The sequence below is a fragment of the Humulus lupulus genome, chromosome 4 (assembly GCF_963169125.1).
Source record: "Humulus lupulus chromosome 4, drHumLupu1.1, whole genome shotgun sequence".
Classification (NCBI taxonomy): Eukaryota; Viridiplantae; Streptophyta; class Magnoliopsida; order Rosales; family Cannabaceae; genus Humulus; species Humulus lupulus.
In genome coordinates, this window is record NC_084796.1 from 1,983,458 (window position 1) to 2,006,535 (window position 23,078).

The 23,078-nt window shown below is 31.7% G+C and overlaps 3 protein-coding genes across 4 annotated transcripts; 1 reads left to right on the forward strand and 2 right to left on the reverse strand.

Annotated features, from left to right (window-relative positions):
* Positions 1-6,292: 6,292 nt before the first annotated feature.
* On the reverse strand, positions 6,293-7,904 carry LOC133829611 (zinc finger A20 and AN1 domain-containing stress-associated protein 8-like). Of its 2 annotated transcripts, XM_062259339.1 has the most exons (3): positions 7,797-7,904; positions 7,659-7,687; positions 6,293-6,991 (listed from the first exon to the last, which is right to left on the reverse strand). In XM_062259339.1, exon 3 carries the CDS (start codon positions 6,987-6,989, stop codon positions 6,471-6,473), a length of 519 nt encoding a protein of 172 aa, XP_062115323.1. In that variant the 5' UTR covers positions 6,990-6,991; positions 7,659-7,687; positions 7,797-7,904; the 3' UTR covers positions 6,293-6,470. The 2 variants fall into 2 exon arrangements, with proteins under 2 accessions (XP_062115323.1, XP_062115324.1); XM_062259340.1 differs by lacking the exon at positions 7,659-7,687 and having other exon boundaries at positions 7,797-7,877.
* A 4,070-nt stretch (positions 7,905-11,974) lies between these two features.
* Positions 11,975-17,061, forward strand: LOC133829613 (uncharacterized). The gene is made up of 9 exons (XM_062259341.1): positions 11,975-12,416; positions 12,987-13,087; positions 13,201-13,567; positions 13,862-14,734; positions 14,844-14,901; positions 15,098-15,156; positions 15,240-15,346; positions 15,433-15,520; positions 16,260-17,061. Exons 1-9 carry the CDS (start codon positions 12,282-12,284, stop codon positions 16,569-16,571), a joined length of 2,100 nt encoding a protein of 699 aa, XP_062115325.1. The 5' UTR covers positions 11,975-12,281; the 3' UTR covers positions 16,572-17,061.
* Positions 17,062-17,673: 612 nt separating this feature from the next.
* On the reverse strand, positions 17,674-18,602 carry LOC133829614 (uncharacterized). Its single transcript, XM_062259342.1, has one exon. It carries the CDS (start codon positions 18,562-18,564, stop codon positions 17,809-17,811), a length of 756 nt encoding a protein of 251 aa, XP_062115326.1. The 5' UTR covers positions 18,565-18,602; the 3' UTR covers positions 17,674-17,808.
* Between the last annotated feature and the right edge of the window lie 4,476 nt (positions 18,603-23,078).

Below are 23,078 nucleotides of genomic sequence, written 5' to 3' on the forward strand. Positions count from 1 at the left end.
TCACATCATGATAACGTGGGTAGAGGGAAATAATCAAATTTTATTTTATTTTTTAGAAAAATAAAAAAAATCAACGCGGCGGTGGGTAGGGTAGAGATGCATAGAAGGAATAGTTGGAGGAGTGGGGGCAAAATGGTAAATTCATCGAACCCACCAAAAAAAAAGGAGGAGAGCTACTTGCGGGTTGTGACGTGAGGTGAGGGAGGGCTTTTTGGGCCGCCCTATCTGACCACCGTGGTGGTGAAATTACGATTTTACCCCTTCAAATGACAAATCCTAATTTAGTTGTTTCTCTTTTTAATCTTTCCCTTTCCGCCTCACCGTATCCTACACGTGTACGTCACACGCGTCTGTCCACGTGGCTGACTCCTGTGTCGTCTATTCTTTTGCGAAAGTTGCGACAAACTCCTCAATCAAAAATTTTGACGGCAAAACAACTTTTCGTCGATAGTTTGTTGAAAGTAAGACTCTCGTAAATATTATATAAGTATGTTAAGTACCAACTAAAATACACGTATCAAAATTTTATAAGACACGTGTAGAAAGATAATTAAGGGACTTGTTTGCAACAAACTATTGACGGAATGAGAATTTGTTGTCAATTTTTTTATTGGGGTTTGTCGTAACTTTTGTGAAAGAATAAGAAGTTTTGCTGTCTATATCTCTTATGGGTATTTATATGGTACAACTCACAAAAAGAGGTGCATTTTGTTTGTACCCTGTGAACAGTTTTCGATGCAATTTTTTTATGACTGTGTATATTGTAGTTATTTAGAGTATTCTGCAAATTTTTATAAAATTCTGAATAATTTAGAGTACTGAAAACAAAAAGAGATGCACTTTGTTTGCATCCCATGAACAGTTTTCGACGCAATTTTTTTATGACTGTGTATATTGTAGTTATTTAGAGTATTCTACAAATTTTCATAAAATTATGAATAATTTAGAATACTGAAAATAAAGTTCAAATAGGTTGTTGCACGCGTGACTATTTTTTTTTATACGCGTGGAAAATAATATATTTAAACATTGTTTTCGGTACTCTAAATTATTTGGAATTTTCTAAAAATTTACAAAATATTATAATAACTATAATATACACGATCATAAAATAAAATTACGCTAAAATCTGTTCACGGGGAGCAAACAAAAAAAATTATGAGTTGCACCAAATAATCCCTATCTATTATTATTATTATTATTACTATTATTATTAATTTGGTTTACGTAATCCAATTTGCTAATTTGAAACTAAACCACTCCTTTTTTTTTATTAAATCAACCAAGTCTAGCAAGTGTTGTGTTATGTCCAATAAACTTCAATCTTCTTTTAATATTTCTTAATGGGAGAGATTGTTATTTTTGTTGAAAATATTAATCATAATTATACTATTAATCATCAAATTTCAATTTTGTAAATAATTATATTTACAAAATTATTAAGTGTTTTATCTATTTTCTTTGACCATCTTACAAATATTATTGACCAACTTACAATTATCTTAATAATTTTTCTTTTATAAATATCTATGTCCTATTATTCTAAAAAAATATCTACAAAGTGATATAATCATGGGTGCCCACATTATAATAAATTCATCAATTATTCTAGCTTGATTATCCTTGTTGATAAACCTCTATCATATCATGTATAAAATATTATTGAGATTTTTTTTGTATTTTCTTACCATTACTTATGTATATAGGTATTTAATTATTTATTTTAGAAAATTTCAATAATAATTATTTATTGATAAAATATACTAAACTTAATCATAATTTTAGTCAAATTTTTAATAAATAAATTTATACTTGTTCTTATACATTACAATAATTATTAGGTGCAAGCAACATGCAATGCATGTTTGCTTATTTTTATTTAGAAAATTTACTAATTATTTTTATTAAGTTTTTATAATTGTGATATAAGTTTTAAATAAATAAATAATATTATATATAAAATAATTTCATAAACATATTAAAACAAAAATTAAATCAAAATATTGTTTATGGTTTTTTTTAATAATACAATATCCTAGTATATCACAAACTACCATACTTAAGATACAAAATATTTATGATATTATTCAAATCACACATTAATGATTGGAGAAGAAAATTGTTTATTCTCGATAGAAGATAAATATTTTCTAATTTCTTATTTAGTTACACAGTCATACAATTTGTACACATAAGACACTTATATAATGTATTTATTATATATTATATATTATAGTAATAATAATATTTTATAACATGTAAATTTATATTAATATAATTATTAAATATCTAGTTTTGTATTAAATATTATTATAATAATGATATTTTATAATATTTAAATTTATATTAATATAATTACTAAATATTTATTCTAGCAAAATTTTATAAAAATTAGGATTATATATTATATGTTATGTATTATTATAATAATAATAATTATAACATTTGAATTTATATTAATATAATTGTTAAATATCTAGTATTGTATTACATATTATTATAATAATGATATTTTATAACATTTGAATTTATATTAATATAATTAATAAATATCTAGTTATAATATTTGAATTTATATTAATAAATATGTATATTTTTAATTTATTTTAAAAGTATATTGCTTAAATATTTATAATATTTGAATTTATGTTATCCAATGCAAAATGTAAATTTCTTGTCAAATTTAACACACACAAAAAAACAAGCTAATGCTATGTTTTGTCCAATATTTGCAATTATGTTCAAATGCACAAGATGCAAATTACACAAAACGTCAATAATTCATTTAATATTTATGGAGAACATACAAAATTTAATTTTTTTTTATTATTTTTTATTTATTTATTTAAATTATATATTTTAAAAAAAATTTCATTAAGAAAAAGAAATAAAAAATAATATATGGTTTGTCATTAATTGTCAACTACTCAATTATAATAATTAGTAGCAATATGGTAAATAAAAAAGCAGTATTTAGTGATGTACCAAATTTGGCCAATGCTATATTTTGTGCCAAATTTAACACAATTTTCAACATGTACCAAATTTGAATGGTAAGTTGTACTAAATATAGTATTGCACAAACTTTTTGGTACTCTATTGGAGTTATACTAAAATTTATTTTTAATAGATTATTTAGTGAATATCATCAAAAAGGAATAAATTATATATATTAAGAAAAACTACAAATATTTATACTTTGTTTCTTTTCTTTTTTTTTTTTTAAAAAGGCAAATTCTATTGATAAGGAAAAGTCTTCACACCAACCAAAATCATCTCAAATTTGCAATATTTGTTTTCTTTTTCTCTATTTCCCAAAATAGAGAGGTATAACAATACTTACTACCAATTTTTTTTTTTCCACAATACTCTTTCCTCGAACAATAGCTATTGTACACTTTTTTATTTTATTTATTAACATATATTTTTTTTTCAATTTAAAAAAAAAAAAAAAAACCATGTTGAAATTGTTCATATATATATACATAGGTCGTTGGTTGAAGCTACACAACACACGTGCACAATGGAAGAGGATATATAGAAAAGAAGAAAGGGCCGGTGGCTGAGTGGGTCCCACCACACCACTAGGATTGAAGGAGGGCCCCACGATGTGGATTGCCTTGTTTTGTCCTCCTACCAAAGTCAAACACCGTAGATTTGGACTGATCCGACGGTCCAAATTGGATTCAAGGTGTCAAGTACGTGGCGGATTAACACTGCTTGATGGTGATTGGTTTGGGAGAAAAATATAGTAAGCTTTTATTAGTCCCTCACTCTTGCCCAAAATTCCTCCACCTGAATTGTACCGTTTGGCTTTGGCCCCCACAAGTAAGGAATTCAACCGTAGAACTTCGTGATTGGGTAGCGATACCTGGTTTGGGCGGTTTGAAGACTTTTTAATACACCACGCCACAAGTGTGGTTTAGTAACTAGAACACACCATGCGGTGTGATTTGGTTGCACCAAACCGACCAAACCAAACCATTTTTTGCGGTGTGGTTTGGACGGTTTTCTACGGTTTGTGTTAAAAAATATGTCATAACAAAATTTAAATTTTAAAAAAAATACTTAATCCTTAGTTCATAACAAATCCTTAATAAGTTCTAAACAACATCACAAGTTATCAATTAAGTTAAGTGAAACACAAAAAAAATATACAAGTCTCCCATATTGGGTAACTTTAAAAAATGGTATATATGTAAAGTTTATTTTTTTTTAATATATTTGTATGTATGCGGTGCGGTGCGGTGCAAACCAAAATTTTACACCGCCAAACCGCGCACCGCACCGCACAGTTTAACTCAAATACAAACCATACCGAACCATTACACTTTTGACACTGCAGTTTGCGGTGTAGTATGGTGCGGTGCGGTCGGTCACCGCGGTTTGTCGGTTTAGATGCTCACCCCTAACCTCTATAATAATTATTAAATTCAAATATGTGAGATTCGATATTAGATTACACCAATAAAGAATTCAACCGAGCATTACTATTTGGCACCCAATATATGAGGTGGTATTTCGTGGTTGGTTAGCGATACCTCTATAATAATTATTAAATTCAAATATATGAGACTCGATATTAGAGTACACCAATAGCGGTATGTCATCTTGTTGTGGTGTTGGGCACCTGTAGTATCCTTTAACAATTTTCAATTCAACCCCACTTCTTTAAGAGTGTTGCTATTTGACACTTTCAGGTGTCCAACACCACATGAGGTGGCATCCCTGATTGGGTAGCGATACTTCGTAATAATTATTAAATTCAAATATGTAGGACCCGATATTAGATTATACAAATAACAGTATGTCATTTTCTTGTGGTGTTTTTTAGCAATTCTCAATTCTACCCCACTTCTTCAAGAGTGTTGCTATTTGACACTTTCAGGTGTCCAACACCACATGAGGTGACACCCCATGATTGGTTGGCGATGCCCCATAATAATTATTAAATTCAAATGTGTGAGACTCGATATTGGATTGCACCAATAACGTTATGCCATCTCCTTGTGGTGTTGGATACCAGTAGTGTCCCTTATCAATTCTCAATTCAACCCCAGTTCTTCAAGAGTGCTGTTATTTGACACTTTCAGGTATCCAACACCACATGAGATGGCATCCCATGATTGGTTAACATTACCTCATAATAATTATTAAATTCAAACATGTAGGACCCAATATTATATTACACCAATAGCGATATGCCATCTCCTTGTGGTGTTGTGCACCAGTAGTATCCCTTATCAATTCTTAATTAAACCTCATTTCTTCAAGAGTATTACTATTTGACACTTTCAAGTACCCAACACCACATAATGTAACGCCCTATGATTGGTTGCTTATACCCGATAATATTTATTAAATTCAAATATGTGAGATCCGATATTAGATTGCACCAATAACGATATGTCATTTCCTTGTAGTGTTGGGTACTAGTGGTGGCCTTTAGCAATTCTCCTTCAATTACACCATTTTTTATTTATATTTTTGCATAGTTTTTCTAAGCTAAGCTAAGTTAATATCTACCTAATACATGTGTATGCATGTACTTATCTAATCAAAACATTAACATATCACAAGTGAGATAACTATATAAAGTGTTATTAAGGTATTTGTCAACTTCGTTTTTGACACAATTATATTGACTTTTATTATCGTTCGGACTCTAATCTTTATCCCATATTTTTACATCTACTAAGATTTTTTGTCTTTTGAGATGAGTTCGACAACCAACCAAATTGTCCTATAAAAAAAAAAAAAGCCAGACTCGTCAAATATCATCTGTTCATGGAGATTTTACTTTGAATTATCTATTTAATTGTTTTTGTCTCTTCAAAAGCTTGGTTAGATAATGGGAATATTATCTAAATAAATGAAAAAGATAAGATACTAAGAAAGATAGCATAAATAATGAGAAATAGTTCATTTATATTTTAGTCCCTATTTGATATTTTTATGCTAATACGCCCTTCAAACTTGTAATTTTTACATTCTAGGTGGGCCGCGACTCTTGCGAATACCTACGTAGCAATTGTTATAGTTTTTAAGATCGTTGTTGAGACGAATCTTAAAAAAAGATAACATATTAGGTAAGGAATTGACAAAAAAAAGGATGTTCGAGCTAATATTGTACTGTGTGGGGACAGTTAAGCAGCAAAAAGGTCACTTTCCCATGAGGGGTCCGGCTTGGCTTAGATGGGTCCTTGGTGCTTCAGTACACTTTAAGAGAATGTTGGGAGAGAGCTGTAGTTGCAAGAGGAGTGAGGTGATTAAACCAGCACAAACAAGCATATGAGATAATGAAGCCAAAGTGGTATATATATATATATTAGCTTTATAAGTATTTGAGTTGGCTTTCAACATGTCCATAACATAAAGAGACTCAAAACACAATAAGATCAAACTTAATATAAAGCCTCATGGGATATAGATAAGAAAGAGAGCACAAGAGCAGCACATGAACCTTCATTTCAGATTTTGTCTAGCTTCTCTGCTTTGACAATAGGGTTGGCTTTTCTTATAGCAGCCTGAGCAGCGGTTCGGTAATCATAAGCGCAGTTGTGTTTATTGGAGTAGCGATGGGCTGCACAGAAGAGATTTCCGCACCTGCAACTGAACCCCGTTAGGCCAATGCGTTTCCTACATGTGCTGCACCTGTTTGGACTCCCTCTCGCGTTCTCCTCGTCCTTTGTGTTCGTAGATGAAGTGCAGGGTGCCTGTGTTGGAATGAGAATCGACTTGGCTGAGCCGACTTTTAGTTCTACTTCGATTGGAAGATGTTCGCTGCTGCCTTTGTCAGTGGTACCGCCATTAACAATGCTCCCAACGGATGACACAGCAAGCTTCGCTTGTTCTTTTTTCAGCATATAGTCCTTGTGGCACTTAGAGCAAAAGTTCATTGTTGCTGCATTTCCAAAGAATCCACAGTTGTTGGCACACAGTTTGGGAGCACCGGGAGGCACTTGGCACCCTGTCTCTTTGTGCTCCATCTCTGTAAAATCAAAAATTATCTTAAGATCTCTCCACATTTTCAATTTCAGAAGCCAAACCCAATTGAATGTAACATGAATCAAGCTGAATGAGAACTATTTGACCACTGATTTGTCCTCTAAGTTTGATGATATGAACTAACAATCCATCCATAGCGTTTTAGTTCAAAAGCACTAGATAAATTAATCAAATGTCAAAATTAATTACTTAGAAAAAAAAAAAGTAGAGAAAAATATGATTAAGCATGATATGAAATTTCTCAAGCTCATGATTTGCTCCTCCTAACCTCATGGGATTTAATTCTTGATAGAGTTTCATGCCTTCCGAAGATTACAGGGTCAACCTAACCCAATATCAAAAAACAAGGAAATGACTTACCACTACAATTTCCTAAATCAGACATTGAACAGTACATAACTATGGCTATAAAAATCAACCCTTCAAAACTAACAATTTTCAATTTTTAAGGCATAAGAGAAAACAATTGAATCATCCTCAAACAGTTCAATCATGATAACCAAAACTCTGACCTTTTATCAAACATGATGCAATCAAAAATTTTAGCTCAAAAACACAAATCAAATGGATGCAATTTCTCTTCAGTTTCTAACTCAAATAAAATCTTAAACAAATACCCAGATGAAAAAGAAAGAAAATAAGACTCTCACCGGTCAGTTGAGACTGGTTCTTCCCTCCCCTCTAGGCATCATCATAAAAAATAAAAATATATATAAAAAAAAAGAGTAAGAAACTTCAGAGAATAATAAAGGAAGAAGAAAAAGAAGAAGAATGAGTAGATGGTGAACCTGTAAAGCGAAGAGGGAAGAGATCAGAATCGGATGAGAAGTCCGAAGGGCAGAGGATTCAGCTGAGCATCTTTATAGTATATCACCATTGATAAAAGTGGGTAAGAAGAAGATTGAAGATGAAGATGGAGATCAAATTATACACTGCTCCCGAGACTACACTAAGCTTGCATACGTGGCATCTACTCATTGGGAAGAGAACGACTCTACTAGTACTTGGGCTCTACCTTTGAAATGGGCCTCTGGCTTTCTACATTTTCAATGGGCCTTGAGCTTTCATCTCTTCGATGTGGAAATTGTTACAAGTATGAAGATAGAATTTTTTATTATTATGCACCAAAATATTACAATAACTAATGTGATATTATTTTTTTAAATAATTTAATTGGTTAAATAAAATTCTCATATTAATTAGTGTAATATTTTGGTATAAATATTATTACTCAATATTTTTTTATAAAATTCCTATAAATTTAGAGAACGTGATTGGTAAGGTAATATTTTTTACTATATTGGTAGAATACATTCTTTATATAGGCATATGGAGTCGTTTTCACTAAGTTTTTTTTATGATGGCGTTTATTGTAGTTATAAGTAAATTTTGAATTATTTACAGTGTCGAAAATATAATTTAAATAACTTATTACACACATACCTATTTTTTTTTATACGTGTGTAAAAATAGTTATTTGAACTCTGTTTTTTGTACTGTAAATTATTCAGAATTTCTAAAAAACTTCCAGCAGGTTCATTATTACTACAATAAATATTATCGTGAAAAAAATCATGATAAAAATTGTTGACGCCGTTTTTCGTCAACTTAAATCTGGAAAACACTAAACAAAGATTCAAAAAATAAGAAAAGAACAGTAGGATTTTTACGTGATTCAACTGTTAACATATGTCTAGTCTACGAGTCAACATTATTGATTCGTAATACTCTCTCAAGCTTTCTCAAAGTAATTCAACGAAGTATTCACAGTACAATATTGTGTGTGAATACAAATGAAATTCACCAGGCTATTTATAGACCTAGTTGACATAATATATTCCCCTTATTTCAGGAAGTTACAATCAATTATACAGATTTGAAATAAAATGTAAATTAATACATTAAATGCATAATATCCATGATAATTAAAATTTAATACCAGATAACAACAAAATCCCTAAAGAATAGGGATCTCCTAACAGTTGTCGTGTGCAAAATGCGTTGCTGACCTCGAACGCAAGGTTAACGTACTTTCGAGATCGACCAACACTTCGAACTCGTTATTCTAGTCAGCCTCCTCCTTAGCTAGTGATTTCATCGAGCTCAATCTTTGAATACCAATATCTTCGAGCTTGCAACTAAGACTCGAATAGCGCCCATATACATCAGAGAAGATTTGTTCCTTCGAGCTTGATGCTTAAGCCTGAGCCTTTTAAACTTGTGCTCGATCGCCAACAAGAACAAGACATAAATCATGCAAATTTGTACAAGTGTCCAGCTACTGCTTGTTATTTTCGAGCTTTCACTTTACGAACCTACATTTCAAGGCTCATTTATGACTTTGTCGAAATTTAGGTATAACAAAAATATCTCCACATGTCCATATAAAGAGTGTGTTGTACTGATAAGGTAAAATTGACCACACTACCATAAAACTTCCTAAAAAGTTTTCATGAATAAAAATAAGTTAATTTCTTAAGTTATTTGTTGAATAATATTTTTGTCTTCAAAATTACACCTATATACTTGATTTGTAATCTAATTTTCTTCATATTTGCATTGTTTTTTTTTTTAATTCCTTTATTAATTCCATTAATCTTCAAATTTTATTTATTTCATCAATTTTAAAAAAAATATGATAAATTGCGATAAATCATATAAGAAGACGACGAATAAGATTACACTTAAAAGTATTAAAATAAAATAGTTTGATTAGTCTAATTATTTAAAAAATACATATTATTAGTAGTATGTAATAGTAAATACAAATTCAAATACTAGAGTTGGCCATTTTTTACATGATTTGAAAACGACACAAAATAAATGAGTTTAGGTGATATGTTTAATAATCGTGTCGTGTTCTTGTCGGAGTTTTCGACACGTTAAATAATCGCATCGTTTTCATGTTTACTATAATTGCATTGTATCACAATCGTGTCGACACGTTTAATAATCGTGTCGCTACGATAACATGAAGAATTATCACAAATTTAATATATATTTTATATAGTTATGATTACTCGTGTTAATTTCGTGTTGTATTATGACACAATAATTGCGTTATCATATCGTGCCATGTTCATGTTGTGTGACCTACTAAAATAATCGTGTTCGTGTTTATTTTAATTGTGTCACGTCATAATCGTATCGATACGAATATGATAAAATTACAAAAATCATGTCATGTTCATATTGTGTGTCGTGCTAAAATAATTGTGTTCGTGTTTATCTTAATTATGTCACGTCATAATTGTATCGATACGAATATGATTCAATTACAAGAAATGTGAGTCATTTTAAAGACTAAACTAATGAAAATTAATTTAGGATTGAGTTGTAATAAATATTTAAAAATAAATAATTTCTTACAAGTTTTTTTTAAGGAGTCGGTGGATCTTTTAACAATTGTCGTGTGCAAAATGCGTTGCTGATCTCGAACGCAAGGTTAACGTACTTTTGAGATTGACCAATACTTCGAGCTCGTTATTCTAGTCAGCCTCATCCTTAGCTAGTGATTTCATCGAGCTCAATTTTTGGAGACCAATATCTTCGAGCGTGCAACTAAGGCTCGAATAACACCCATATGCATCAGAGAAGATTTGTTCCTTTGAGCTTGATGCTTAAGCCCGACCCTTTTAAACTTGTGCTCGATCGCCAACAAGAACAAGTCAGAATTCATGCAAATTTGTACAAGTGTCCAGCTATTGCTTGTCATTTTCGAGCTTATACTTTACGAACCTACATTTCGAGGCTCATTTATGACTTTGTCGAAATTTGGGTGTAACAAAAATATCCTCACATGTCCATATAAAGAGTGTGTTGTACTGGTAAGGTAAGATTGACTACACTACCATAAAACTTCCTAAAAAGTTAACATGAATAAAAATAAGTTAATTTCTTAAGTTATTTATTGAATAATATTTTGTCTAAAAAATTACACCTATATACTTGATTTGTAATCAAATTTTCTTCATATTTGCATTGTTTTTTTTTTAAAATTCCTTTCTAAATTCCATTAATCTTCAAATTTTATTTATTTCATCACTTTTGTTTTAAAATATGATAAATCGTGATAATTCATATAAGAAGACAAATAAGTTTAAACTTAAAATTATTAAAATAAAATAGTTTGATTAGTCTAATTATTTAAAAAGAATATTATTAGTAGTATGTAATAGTAAATACAAATTCAAATACTAGAGTTGACCATTTTTGACACGATTTGAAAATTACAAAATAAATGAGTTTGAGTGATACGTTTAATAATCATGTTGTGTTCGTGTCAGAGTTTTTGTCACGTTAAATAATCGCGTCGTTTTTATGTTTACTATAATTGCGTCGTATCACAATCATGTCACCACGATAACATGAAGAATTATCACAGATTTCATATATTTTTTATACAATTATGATTACTTGTGTTAATTTTGTGTTGTATCATGACATATTAATTTCGTTATCGTATCGTGTCATGTTCATGTTGTGTGACCTCCTAAAATAATTGTGTTCGTATTTATTTGAATTGTGTTACGTCATAATCGTATCGATATGAATAATACAATTACAAGAAAGGTGAGTCATTTTAAAGACTAAACTAATGAAAATTAATTTAGGATTGAGGTATAATAAATATTTAAAAATAAATAATTTCTTACAAGTTTTTTTAAGGAGTCGGTCGGTTTAAAATATAATTAGTTATTATTTTAGATGTTTTATTGCCACACACCAATTTTTTTTTTAATTTCACTTTCCATTTCTAAATAAACCACAATAAATAAAACTTTATTATTTGGTATTCCATAAATGATATATTCTTACAATTAATTAATTAAAAAAATTGTAATCTTTTATTTTTATTTAATATAAATGTTAATCATAAAATATAAAAACTATTTTTTTAATTAATTATATTTATTACTATTATTTTAAATATTTATTTATTTAGTTTACGATAACATAACAAGACACTCTTTCTTTCACAACACAACTCGACTCGCTCGCCACTCACTGGTCCGAATCGCCATCTCCATCGCCGAAGGTTTGTTCCATGAAACCCAGAGAGAGATAGAGAGAGCCCTAACCCTACTGCTCACTTGAGCTTTCCCTCCCCAAAATCACCCCTTTCGCTCCCTCCAATCCCCGAGCTATTTCCCTCTTATTGCTGATTTTTATATCTGAATATACAGATAGATTCGTTGTTAGGGTTTTGGGGAGAACGAGGATTCGATACGACGGACGCACTTTGAAGAAGGTCGTTGGATTAGGGTTTTCAGATGGGGAGCATTGATCAGGTCGACGATCGAACATTTAGGTCTAATTTCACGGGTGATGGTGCTGACAAGCTGAGGGACCGAGTTAACGATAAGCTTAAAGAGTTTATGGGCGATTATACTGATGACACTCTCGTCGTACGCTCTTCTTCTTCTTATTTTAATTGGTTCCAGTTATGGTTTACTGCTTCGCAATGTAGCTATTTGCAAGGGATTGTGTTTTAATGTTCTGTGTTTCGTGTATAGTTTTTGTTGAATTTTGATTTCGTACCACACCTTATTCGATAGTCGAGTGTAGCCATAATTTGGGAGATTGTAAATATACGTTTCCATCTGTAATCTTTTATGGTGTATCTGATGTGTTGTACCGTTTTAGATATTGATATTGGGATTACATTGTTTTTCACTATTCACTCTATTGAACAGAGATTGGTTTTATGTTCATAGTAGTATGTTAAGCGCTAATGGGTTGCTGTTATTCACACAGTGATTTTGATATGGGCATTTTATCCACCATAACTTGAAATTAGATATTGAGCAGGCTTCATGTTATATATAATTTTCCTCTGAAAGACAAAGTGAATTAAACAAGTTATTGAGTATGATATTTCTTATTTAGTGTTTAGTATATATATATGTCTCTGGTTAATGCATGTGGTGTTTTTAGGGTTAGATTAAATTCTGTGCCTTATCATTTTTCACTGGCAGGAATATGTAATTGTCTTACTAAAGAATGGGAGACGCAAAGAAGAGGCAAAGAATGAGTTGAATGTATTCTTGGGAGATGACAGTGATTCTTTTGTGTCTTGGTAATTCAAAATTATTCCTTTACTTGCTTTTTCATAAAGTCTATTTGATGAATGTCACGATTAGTTATTTGTTGATGTTAACTCCTTTCTTTTAATATTTCCAATCTAAATAGGTTGTGGGATCATTTGGCTTCACATATTGATTCATACGTAGAACCTGAGGAGCCAGGTGTGAGTGAGTTGATTAAGTCCAAGCCATTGTCAGTAGAGAAACCTGGAACGAATGATTCCCATCATTTGGATTCTGAGTCCGATAGAGGAAAGTCCAATAAGGAATCTAGAACTCGACACAACAGGGAATGGAAAGGGCTGGCTAGAAATCCTGCTGAACCACCTCCTCTTCGAAGCTCTGGAATTGAAAATCTTCATTTAGAAGAAAGATCTCATCACAGAAGTAGGCGTTCAAGGAAGTCTTCTTCTCCTCCTCGAGCTGCTGCTCAAAGGAAGAGGGATCGAACTGATGAGAGACATAACACAAAGGTTTAAATCTGATTACAGTTTTCTTTATTAAAGTTTGTTCCTGAGCGTGATATTGATTACGCAGTGTGAGATTGCTGGCTTTGGGGATGGGGGTGGTCCCTTGGGGGGACAACTGACCACTCTCAAATTTAAGGCCTTTATTCTTTTTTATAAAATTTAATGTTACTTTTTTGAGTCTTAATATTCTTCCGTTGTACTCCAATCACTACCAAAAGTTAGCAGATCTAAAAAAACTGACTGAAAAATAGTTAGAATTGTCACTCAATTTCTGATTCATTTGTAAATTTCTGACAGAGGGAAACAACTCAGATGAACGTTGATGCTCCTCGACGACTGCTTCAATTTGCAGTGCGGGATATTGTGTCGATGTCTAGGCCCTCTAATGCACCCACAGAGCCCTCATTGAAGCGTCTTCGTTCTGTTGTGTCTACATCCACCACTGATTCATCAGTAGTTGATCGTCCTCGTCGTCTCCAGTCTGTTGCCAGAGTTGCGAATCCCATGTCAGCAGTCATTAAAGCTGTGGCAGAGGCTGCTGAAGATGTATCAAGAGTTAAATCATCTGGAAATGTGTTTGACCGACTTGGGCGTGCAATGGATGTATCAGGGTCCCATGACCAGTTTGCATCATATGGAGAAGCTACTTTTGAGGATGGTGAATTTGGAGCTGCCAATGAAATTCAGAAACAAAAACAGTCAACATATCTGAAAAGAAGTGATCACAGTGGTCAATACATTGGCAATATGACCATGCTTGGAGATGAGACTGGGTTGGCTTCTGATTCTATGTCTGAAAATGAAGGGTATGATGATGTGAATGTATTGGGTCACAATATTAGAGATGTTTCTCAAACTGGGACATCTGGTGGAAACAAGGGGGAAGAGTCGATGATGGTTGAATATAGTGTAGCTAAGAATGCTAATGATAGAATGCGGTCGATCCGGGATAAAGTTCAGGGCCAACCTGCTGTGGCTTCAAATACCTCACAAAAGATTGTTAACATTTCTGTGAATGTCAATACTTGGAAGCCTTCCCATTATCAGGAGCCAAGGGATGTTGCTCAAGTGGGTGGCTGGAAATCTGTGCAGGCAGGTGATGTAGGAGCTTCAAAATCTGGAATACGAATAATGAAAGATCACAGCAACCCTGTCACAGTAAATGGAAATGTAAGACACGTGTCCATATGTTCGTCACTTTTTTAATCATTTTTTTCCCAAATTATTTATTGTACTATTGACTTTTAAGTACTGAACTTGTAGTTTTGGTGATTAACAGATAAAACCTCCTACAGAATCTCCGAAAGAGCATCACAAAACTCTGCCATCTACTACTGGTGAGGGTTTAACTGTCATAAAACATTCCATCTGTTATTAGAAAAATAAAAATAAAAATCTATCAAACTCTTTTGTTTTGGGAAAATATTTAAAAACATAATTTTTGGAATTTCCTTCAGAACATCCTCAACATCTTTGTTATGTACTGTTAAGTCCATTATAGTAACCTCTTTTTTTATGTATAATATTGCGCAGGTTATTCAGCGGGTCGTCCCTTAGAAGATGCAGATTCTCGAACGCTATTTGTTAACAATGTAATTGACCGGTCCTCACTTTTTTCTTGGTTTGTTATTGTCCATTGTAGAGAAGTAAGTTTCATCTTTTATTTCATGTTCAGGTTCATTTTGGTGCTACCAAAGATAGTCTTTCAAGGCACTTTAACAAGTTCGGTGAAGTACTAAAGGTTGTCATAGTAACTGATGCAGCAACAGGGCAACCGACCGGGTAAGTCATTTTAGACCTTGCTCTAGTCAATTTTCTTGGCCTTTTTTTTTTTTCTTATTTGGGTAACTAAATCAAATGCTGTGCAGGTCAGCATATGTGGAGTTCATGCGCAAGGAGGCAGCAGATAATGCATTATCTTTGGATGGAACCTCCTTCATGTCACGGCTTCTCAAGGTAATGTAATGGTTATGGGAAAGCAAGGCACTTGATTTGTTTGAAAGTGGGGACTTAATTTACTACTTGCTCATGTGCTGGTGAACAAAATGTGTCTACTTTCAAGTTTGGAAAAGTTGACATCTTTGTGGATATTTGCGTTGTGTACAAGTTTCCTTGGACTTTAATACCTTTTTCAATCACATAGCTCACATAGCTGTGATATAATTGAATGGTGTTGATGTGCTATATCGGGTCTGAATGTCAATGAGAGTGGGGTAGGGTGGGGGCCTGTGGGCTTTCTTTTATAACCACTCATTTTTCATCTGTTTGGAACCCAGATACTAGAGGGAAAAAATAGAGGAGGGATTTCATTTTCTTTTGTTTGGAATTTAAGAAATAAACAACAAAAGGAACAAAATTTAGAGAAACTAGAACACAAACTTAATGCAAGTTCAGAGGACTTTGACTTGTTACAAAAAGATAGTCAAAGTAAAATTTTGAGAATAGTGTTGTTTTTTCACTGAAAAGGGAATATTTTGTTTCTTCTGTATTTTCCATCAGTTTATTTCCTCTACCAATTCCACATTCCAAACATAATCCTCTCAAGTTCCCACACTTTGTTGTAGAAACTTGCTATTTTTTCTTACTGTTTTCTTAATTAGCATTCGATGATGAACATAAACTGAATTTAACTTCATACGAAAGGTGAACAGATTCTGGTATATTCTCTTGTTTACTCACGGACTTTTCCTTGCAGGTCGTGAAGAGAACTGCTGGCCATCAGGAAACAGCTCCTACGATGACCTGGCCACGAGTGTCGCGTGGTGCTCTGTTTGCCACCGGCAGGTTTCCTAGAGCTGCCTTTCCAAGAGGGAGCCCTGGTTCATTTCGTCCTCGCCCACTCATCAAACCAGGAGCAAGAAGCATGCAATGGAAGCGAGATGCTCAGCCATCTCCAGGTGAGAGCGGGGCTCCGGTACCTACCAGCGCTGTTCCTTCTCCTACTGCACGAAGTCTAACCTATGTCCGAACAGAAACTAAACAAGAAGCCAATCCGGGTACCACCTAGGCCATGGACCTTTCTTTTGATATACAAGGAGTTCAAATTATGATCACCTTGAACCGAAACGACAGGGAGGGACTCAAAGAACCGACAGATTCACAATAATGGAATATAATATTTTTTGTACATGATGGAGAACTTTTTTCCTAATGTCAATGGCAGGCGAGTAGAGCAAGGTTTTCCTTTTTGATGTTCTTTTCTTTCATTTTCTGGGATTATATTTTGTTTTTTTTGGATGAGGGGAAATGGGGTTGAATTTTGTGAATTTGGGATATAGTGAGAGAAGAAGTTGGATTGTTGGGAGAATAGTTTTAGCTGTTTAGGTGTTCCTACCCTGAGTTCTATAATATAGACTGGCGGCATTAATTAAAAACTGTGAATAGCATCATGGATGGATATGGTTTATTTATGAAACTATATTTTCACTACTTTGCTTTTGTAATTTCACTTCCTCATATAGAAAAGAAAAAAAAAAACAAGAAAATGATTCATTGTACCTTTCGTCTTTTGCTAATGATATGGTACCTTCTTTCTTTCTCTCTCTCTCTCTCTCCCCTTACAGCACAGCTCATTGGTAATATATTTGATCCCAACTATCAAGGATCATGTTTTTTCTTTAAGATCGATAAACATGAGATTGTTGTAGCTACTTACAAACACTCGAATCTTTCAAGGTAGATACTCATGTTTTCGGCTAGGTTACACTGACACGTGTAATGTATTTTAATAATTGTGATTGGCTAGATTCTAATTTTAATAAATGTGCTTGGCTAGGTTACAATGAAACAAGTGTAAGTGTAATGTTTGAGTGCACGTATCATTACTAATCTCATCTCAAAATATTGGTATTGACACTAGAATCTCATGAGCTACCTCTCTTGGATTCCATAGTGTGGTGTGGTGTTTCTTTAGATAAAGATAAGATTGATGAATACAAGTTAAATTCATATGCATATTTTATAGCATTCTTGAGATCTTAGGCTCCACTCATTGAAATCCCATTTTGCTAAATTTGCATAATACAAACAAAAACAACAAAACCATAAGAATTAATGGACAAAGAATGATGAATAAGAATTAAATCTAATGCATAATACGAACAAAGAAATAAAGAGTAAAATCACATGGCATACATTAAAATTACACCATTGTTGAGATGAGAGCTTAGCTTAGCTTCAATCCAATAAAAATCCCATCTTTACTAAAATTTGCATAACACTAACAAAACCATAAAAAAGAAGTCTCATTTTGATGAGAAGAAGATAGTGAACATAACACCAGCGAACAAACCAGCAAAGCACATGAAAGAAACCCCACGAAGACGAACGAAAAGAACATTCAAACTCTTGGCCACTTGAAGACTCAGAGTCATTATCTGCAACCTTCCTTGCTCCTCCATCTTCTTAAAGAAGTAGATCGGTTTCACCGCTTGTCTCAGCATGAACGCCACCGTGAACGGAAACCCAAACGCCATGAAGCTCTGAATCGAAGCCTCCGTGATCGGCGACGACCTTGTAGTGTACGATATCCAAGCTCCAACCCCGAGCTGAGCCAGACCCAGAAGAGCCACTGCTCCGCTCACCCCGTACATGGCCTTCATCAACCTCTCCAGCACCTCTCGAGTCTCGTTCGCCAATGGCGAGAGGTCTCGCTCCACCGTGGGGCCTTCGATCTCTTGGTGCTTGAATTGAGGGTTTTGACTCGGATATGGACTCGGGTCGTTGGGTTTTTCTGGTTCAGATGAACTTGACATGAATCTTGGGGTGGTTAGAGTAATGGGTTTTCGACCGAGTTGCCATTGATGAAAGATTTGATGGGTTTGGGAAGAAAATGAGTGGTTTTGTATGGAAAACGACGAATCGAAGGAGGAAAGTTTGGCGTAATTGGAGGGATCGAAAAGAGGGCGATGGCGGGTTTGATGAGAGAAGAAAGATGGGTTTGGAGCGTTTGAGGGCCTTAGGAGCTTGGTCATTACTCTGCGGGAGATCATGGCTGCCATGTTTGAAGAAGACGAAGAAGAAGAAGAAGAAACTGGTATACGACTGTTGGCGGCGTTGGCGGCTATCTACTACTCTCGATTTGTACAAACGACACGTCGTTTGATACTTTCCTTTTGCAAAATTTAAACGACGCGTCGTTTCCCCAAGGGATTTCTTAAAAACGACGTGTCGTTTCATATACTCTCAAATTAAATGGAGTTTTTAACATAAAAAAAGTGTAGTCAAATTCTTAATTCTTTAACAAGTTGTTAATTTTTAATGGGTAAAGTTAGCATTTTTCTCTATATATACTCCCATTTTTTTTAGACATATTAGTGTAGAGAAAATTCAATGTTTTCCATTAAATATTTAAGAATTTTTCAAAAAATATAAATCACAATTACTTAATTGCTATTGTATTTAGCTATTTTCAACTCAATAATTTGATTGTCAAAATAAAATTTTTAAAAGCTAGATTATTGCCAAAAAAATAATAATTATGTGTATGACCTAATTTTAATAATTTTTTGCAAAATGACCTCTCATAATTTAGATAGCTAGTTGAAAATTAAAACAGGTGATCGAAAAATCCAGAAAACTAATCGAATTTTAGACAGATGTTATTTTGTAAAAAATTATCAAAAGTAAGTCAGAGTCCAAAATCACTTAAAAACAAACATAATTTTCACCAATTTCTCAATATACCATTGACTATTCCAAATTTTGATATCTTTTATTTGTTTTTTAAAAAGAAGATAATTATACGATATAGTAAATTATTCATCGTAAGAATTCATTAAAATTAAGGAATTGGCTTCCATTGAATTTGTTATCTGCTCTATTATTATCACCACCACCACCACCTTAATAAGCTACCTTAATTAACAATAATTATATGATTACTTGAAAATACTTTATGGTACTAAGGATCACTTTATGTGGATAATATGATTATAAATTGTTCATCACTTTCACTAATTTATAAATTGTTCTTTATGTAAATATTATTATTTTAAACATTGCAATAATGCCAATAGTTTAGGATGTTTCTACTTTCTAGCTCTTTAAATTAATCACCTTTTTCAATATATAAATATAATTAGTAACATAATACTCAATTATTGGCTTGATTAGCAACTAATTGCATATTAATTAAAGACAAAATGAATATAGAATGTTAAAGCCCCATTATGTCTAGTTGTCTCTATTCTTTTAGCTCACTGGGAATGATCTGTGCAAGATTCCTTATCATAATGCTTCAAAATTACACTAAATAAAGAAAAATGCCAACTTTATTTCACTTTTCAGAATCATATTCTTTGTTTTGGTGATCAAATCTTAAATTTATTCCAAACCCACCTCATATTTTATTTAAAATGTATTTATGTAAATGGGATAAGGATTTTAGACTTATCATTATTCATTATTAGCATATATATGGTATATGGGTAATATATTCTATGATTAGATTTTGGAAAAATTATTATATGTATCATTATGTAATTGCCATACTATATTTTGACCAATATATAATTCATTTCCCAGAAATTTCCTTTGTAAATTATATACATTAATTCATGTTAATTCCCTAATTAATTAATCTTCTAAAATATATCATGTAGAAAATGAGTATGGGTAATATATTCTATGACTAGATTTTGGAAAAATTATTATATGTATCATTATATAATTGCTATACTATATTTTTGACCAATATAAAATTCATTTCCCATAAATTTCCTTTGTAAATTATATACACTAATTCATGTTAATTCCCTAATTAATTAATCTTCTAAAATATATCATGTAGAAAATGAGTATGTAATAAATACTACAATTTATTCTTCATTCTCATATCATAATAAACATGTTAGCTTGCATTTTTAAGAAGAAGAAGAAGAAAAAAATAATAGCAATAATAATAATAATATTATTATATGCACTAAAAAATCTCTTTTATTAATTGCATTACAAAGAAACAAATCATTCTTCCCATAACAATAAAAACCAAATGATACAAATTCCAATAATCAAGGATAAGAAAATACTACATGATTAACTTAATCCCAATATTATCATATTAGTTAACATCAAAAGGAGAATTTGGTTAATTTGATTATCATAATTAGTGCAAATAGTAGGCCACCAAGGAGACAAGAGAAGCAGCACCAAGGAAGGGAAGAGTGGCGGTGGCTGCACTCGTCGGTGAGGGAGCGGGGGCGGCCGTGGCCTCTTGAGCCACCACGGCGCTGACTGAGGCAGCTGCGAAGATGACAACGCAAACGATCTTCTTCATCTCCATTTTTTCACAAAGAGAAAATATGAATAATAAGGAGAATATGATGTTATAAGGAGCAGCAGCCTGAGTGAGGAGGTATTGGGGTGAAAAAGGGTCAATATTTATAGGAATGTTATGCCCTAATGACCTTAATTAATATTATTAGCTAGGCTGTTTTTGGAATATGACACTTCATTATTTATTTTCTTTTCTAAATATATTCTTGGTTCTCCTTTACGTGCCAAACACTTTGTTTTTTTAAGGCCATTCACAACACATAGTTCCACACACATCATTTGTGGTTTATTATGGTTCTCTTTTTATAATATTTCTCTATTATTAGTGTTATTACCATTCAACTAAAAAAGATGATGATGTGTTCAGTATATATATGAGGCACTTTTAATGATTACTACCCATAAATGATTACTTTAATATTAACTATTAGATTAAGAGCAATGATCTATATTTATAGTTGTTAATTAATATTTCTAAAAATAAATTTTGATTTTTTTAAATTTTTTGAAAAACTACCTGATTATATGACGATCACATATTTATTAAATTAAACATTATATATGAAAATTCGAAATTAATATAGAAAAAAAATATTTATCTATTGGTGACTTGCTATACCAAGTCACTATATTGCCACATTATCATAATTATTAGTACCGATCTATGGGTAGTAACCATTGAAAAGTCTTCCATATATGATTGGAGCTAGAAAATATTATTTATGAGAATTATTAGTAATTGTTAGGGGGCTTTATTGTCATTTTCTTTACAATTTTAGGTTAAAATAGATTAAATTATATGTAGATATGAAGTGATTTTTACAAAAACATGGTTTTTTTCTTTTCATTATGAGATTTAAACAACTAATCTAGACATACCATATGAAAAAAAAAAAAGACTAATTAAACATTTATATGGGATTTAATTCCCATAATCCTAAAAATCTAATTAGATAAATATTCTCCTATTCTAATTATCTATAATGTTAATCTGTTTCATGCAAGTGCATCGCTCTTTATTGGAAGAAGCGAGTCGACATTGCCTTTTACTTTTGCTTTTACTTTTAGCACTTTCATCTTATAAAGATGTTGTTTAACAAAATTAATCGAATTCGAACCACTTTTACAAAAGTATTAGATAATTATTTTAAGATTTAATTATTATTAATGTCAAAAGTTAATATTGACATATTAATCAAAGTCACTCCCCTCAAAGGATGTTGAGTAGGAGGATGGAGTGATGACTATTGAGCTAAAATTGAATGTTGTTGCTACTCAAGCTTCTGTAACAAATGACAATGGAGTTGTAATTTGTTGCTAATGATGTGGATTTTGAGAGAGTTTTCTTTGAAGTTGATTGCTTTGCAAAGAATTTTGTTGTCACGTTGATATTTAACGGGCAGTTAGCGGTGAATACTAACAACTGCACTAAAATTGTAGATTTATTTATTGTTACCGCAAAAAAAAAAAAAAAAAATTTGGATATTAAAGTGTAACTCTTGAAATTTTTTTAGTATTATCGCCGCCAATTTTATTTTAATATATATTTTTGTATTATATATTACTATAATAATTATATTTTATAATATTTAAATTTATATTAATATGATTACTAAAAATATATTTTACTATAATTTTTATTTTTAATTACACATACACCTATTTTGGCCTATAGTAAAACACAGGTGAGAGGGTAAAAATTTACAGGAGGGTAAAACAAGTAGTAGAATATGATTTGTATATTGAAATCTTAGTTGAAGGGGTAATCCTAAAATATTTATAATTTTAGGATTACTATACAACTAAGATTTCGATATACAAATCAGATTCTACTACTTGTTTTACCCTCCTGTAAATTTTTACCCTCTCACCAGTGTTTTACTATAGGCCAAAATAAGTGTATGTGTATGGGTTATATTCTATTAAAATTAACAAAAAAAAAATATTAAAACTAAGAAAAATCATTAGATACACATTTATTTTATATAGAAGAAATGTTTGGTATAGAATTTCGCACTAATATCAATTTAATAAAATAAAATATTTAATAATTATTAATTAAAAATGTAAGAAGGAACAAAAAAGTACCAATATATCCATTTTATAAGATTCATACTAAGAATGTCATAAATAAATTATAATAAATGTCCTAAAATATAATTTTTAGTGGTTAAATATTTATATTTATAAATTATAGCAAAATGACTCACTTTTACTTTCATTAGTTTATGTAATATTG

Excerpts from the sequence above, each read along its gene's own strand:
- LOC133829614 (XM_062259342.1), bottom strand. The coding sequence starts at position 18,564 with ATGGCAGCCATGATCTCCCGCAGAGTAATGACCAAGCTCCTAAGGCCC.
- LOC133829611 (XM_062259339.1), bottom strand. The coding sequence starts at position 6,989 with ATGGAGCACAAAGAGACAGGGTGCCAAGTGCCTCCCGGTGCTCCCAAA.
- LOC133829613 (XM_062259341.1), top strand. The coding sequence starts at position 12,282 with ATGGGGAGCATTGATCAGGTCGACGATCGAACATTTAGGTCTAATTTC. Across the intron at positions 14,902-15,097 it reads AACTCTGCCATCTACTACTG|GTTATTCAGCGGGTCGTCCC; the intron begins GTGAGGGTTTAA and ends AATATTGCGCAG. Across the intron at positions 15,521-16,259 it reads TCATGTCACGGCTTCTCAAG|GTCGTGAAGAGAACTGCTGG; the intron begins GTAATGTAATGG and ends TTTTCCTTGCAG.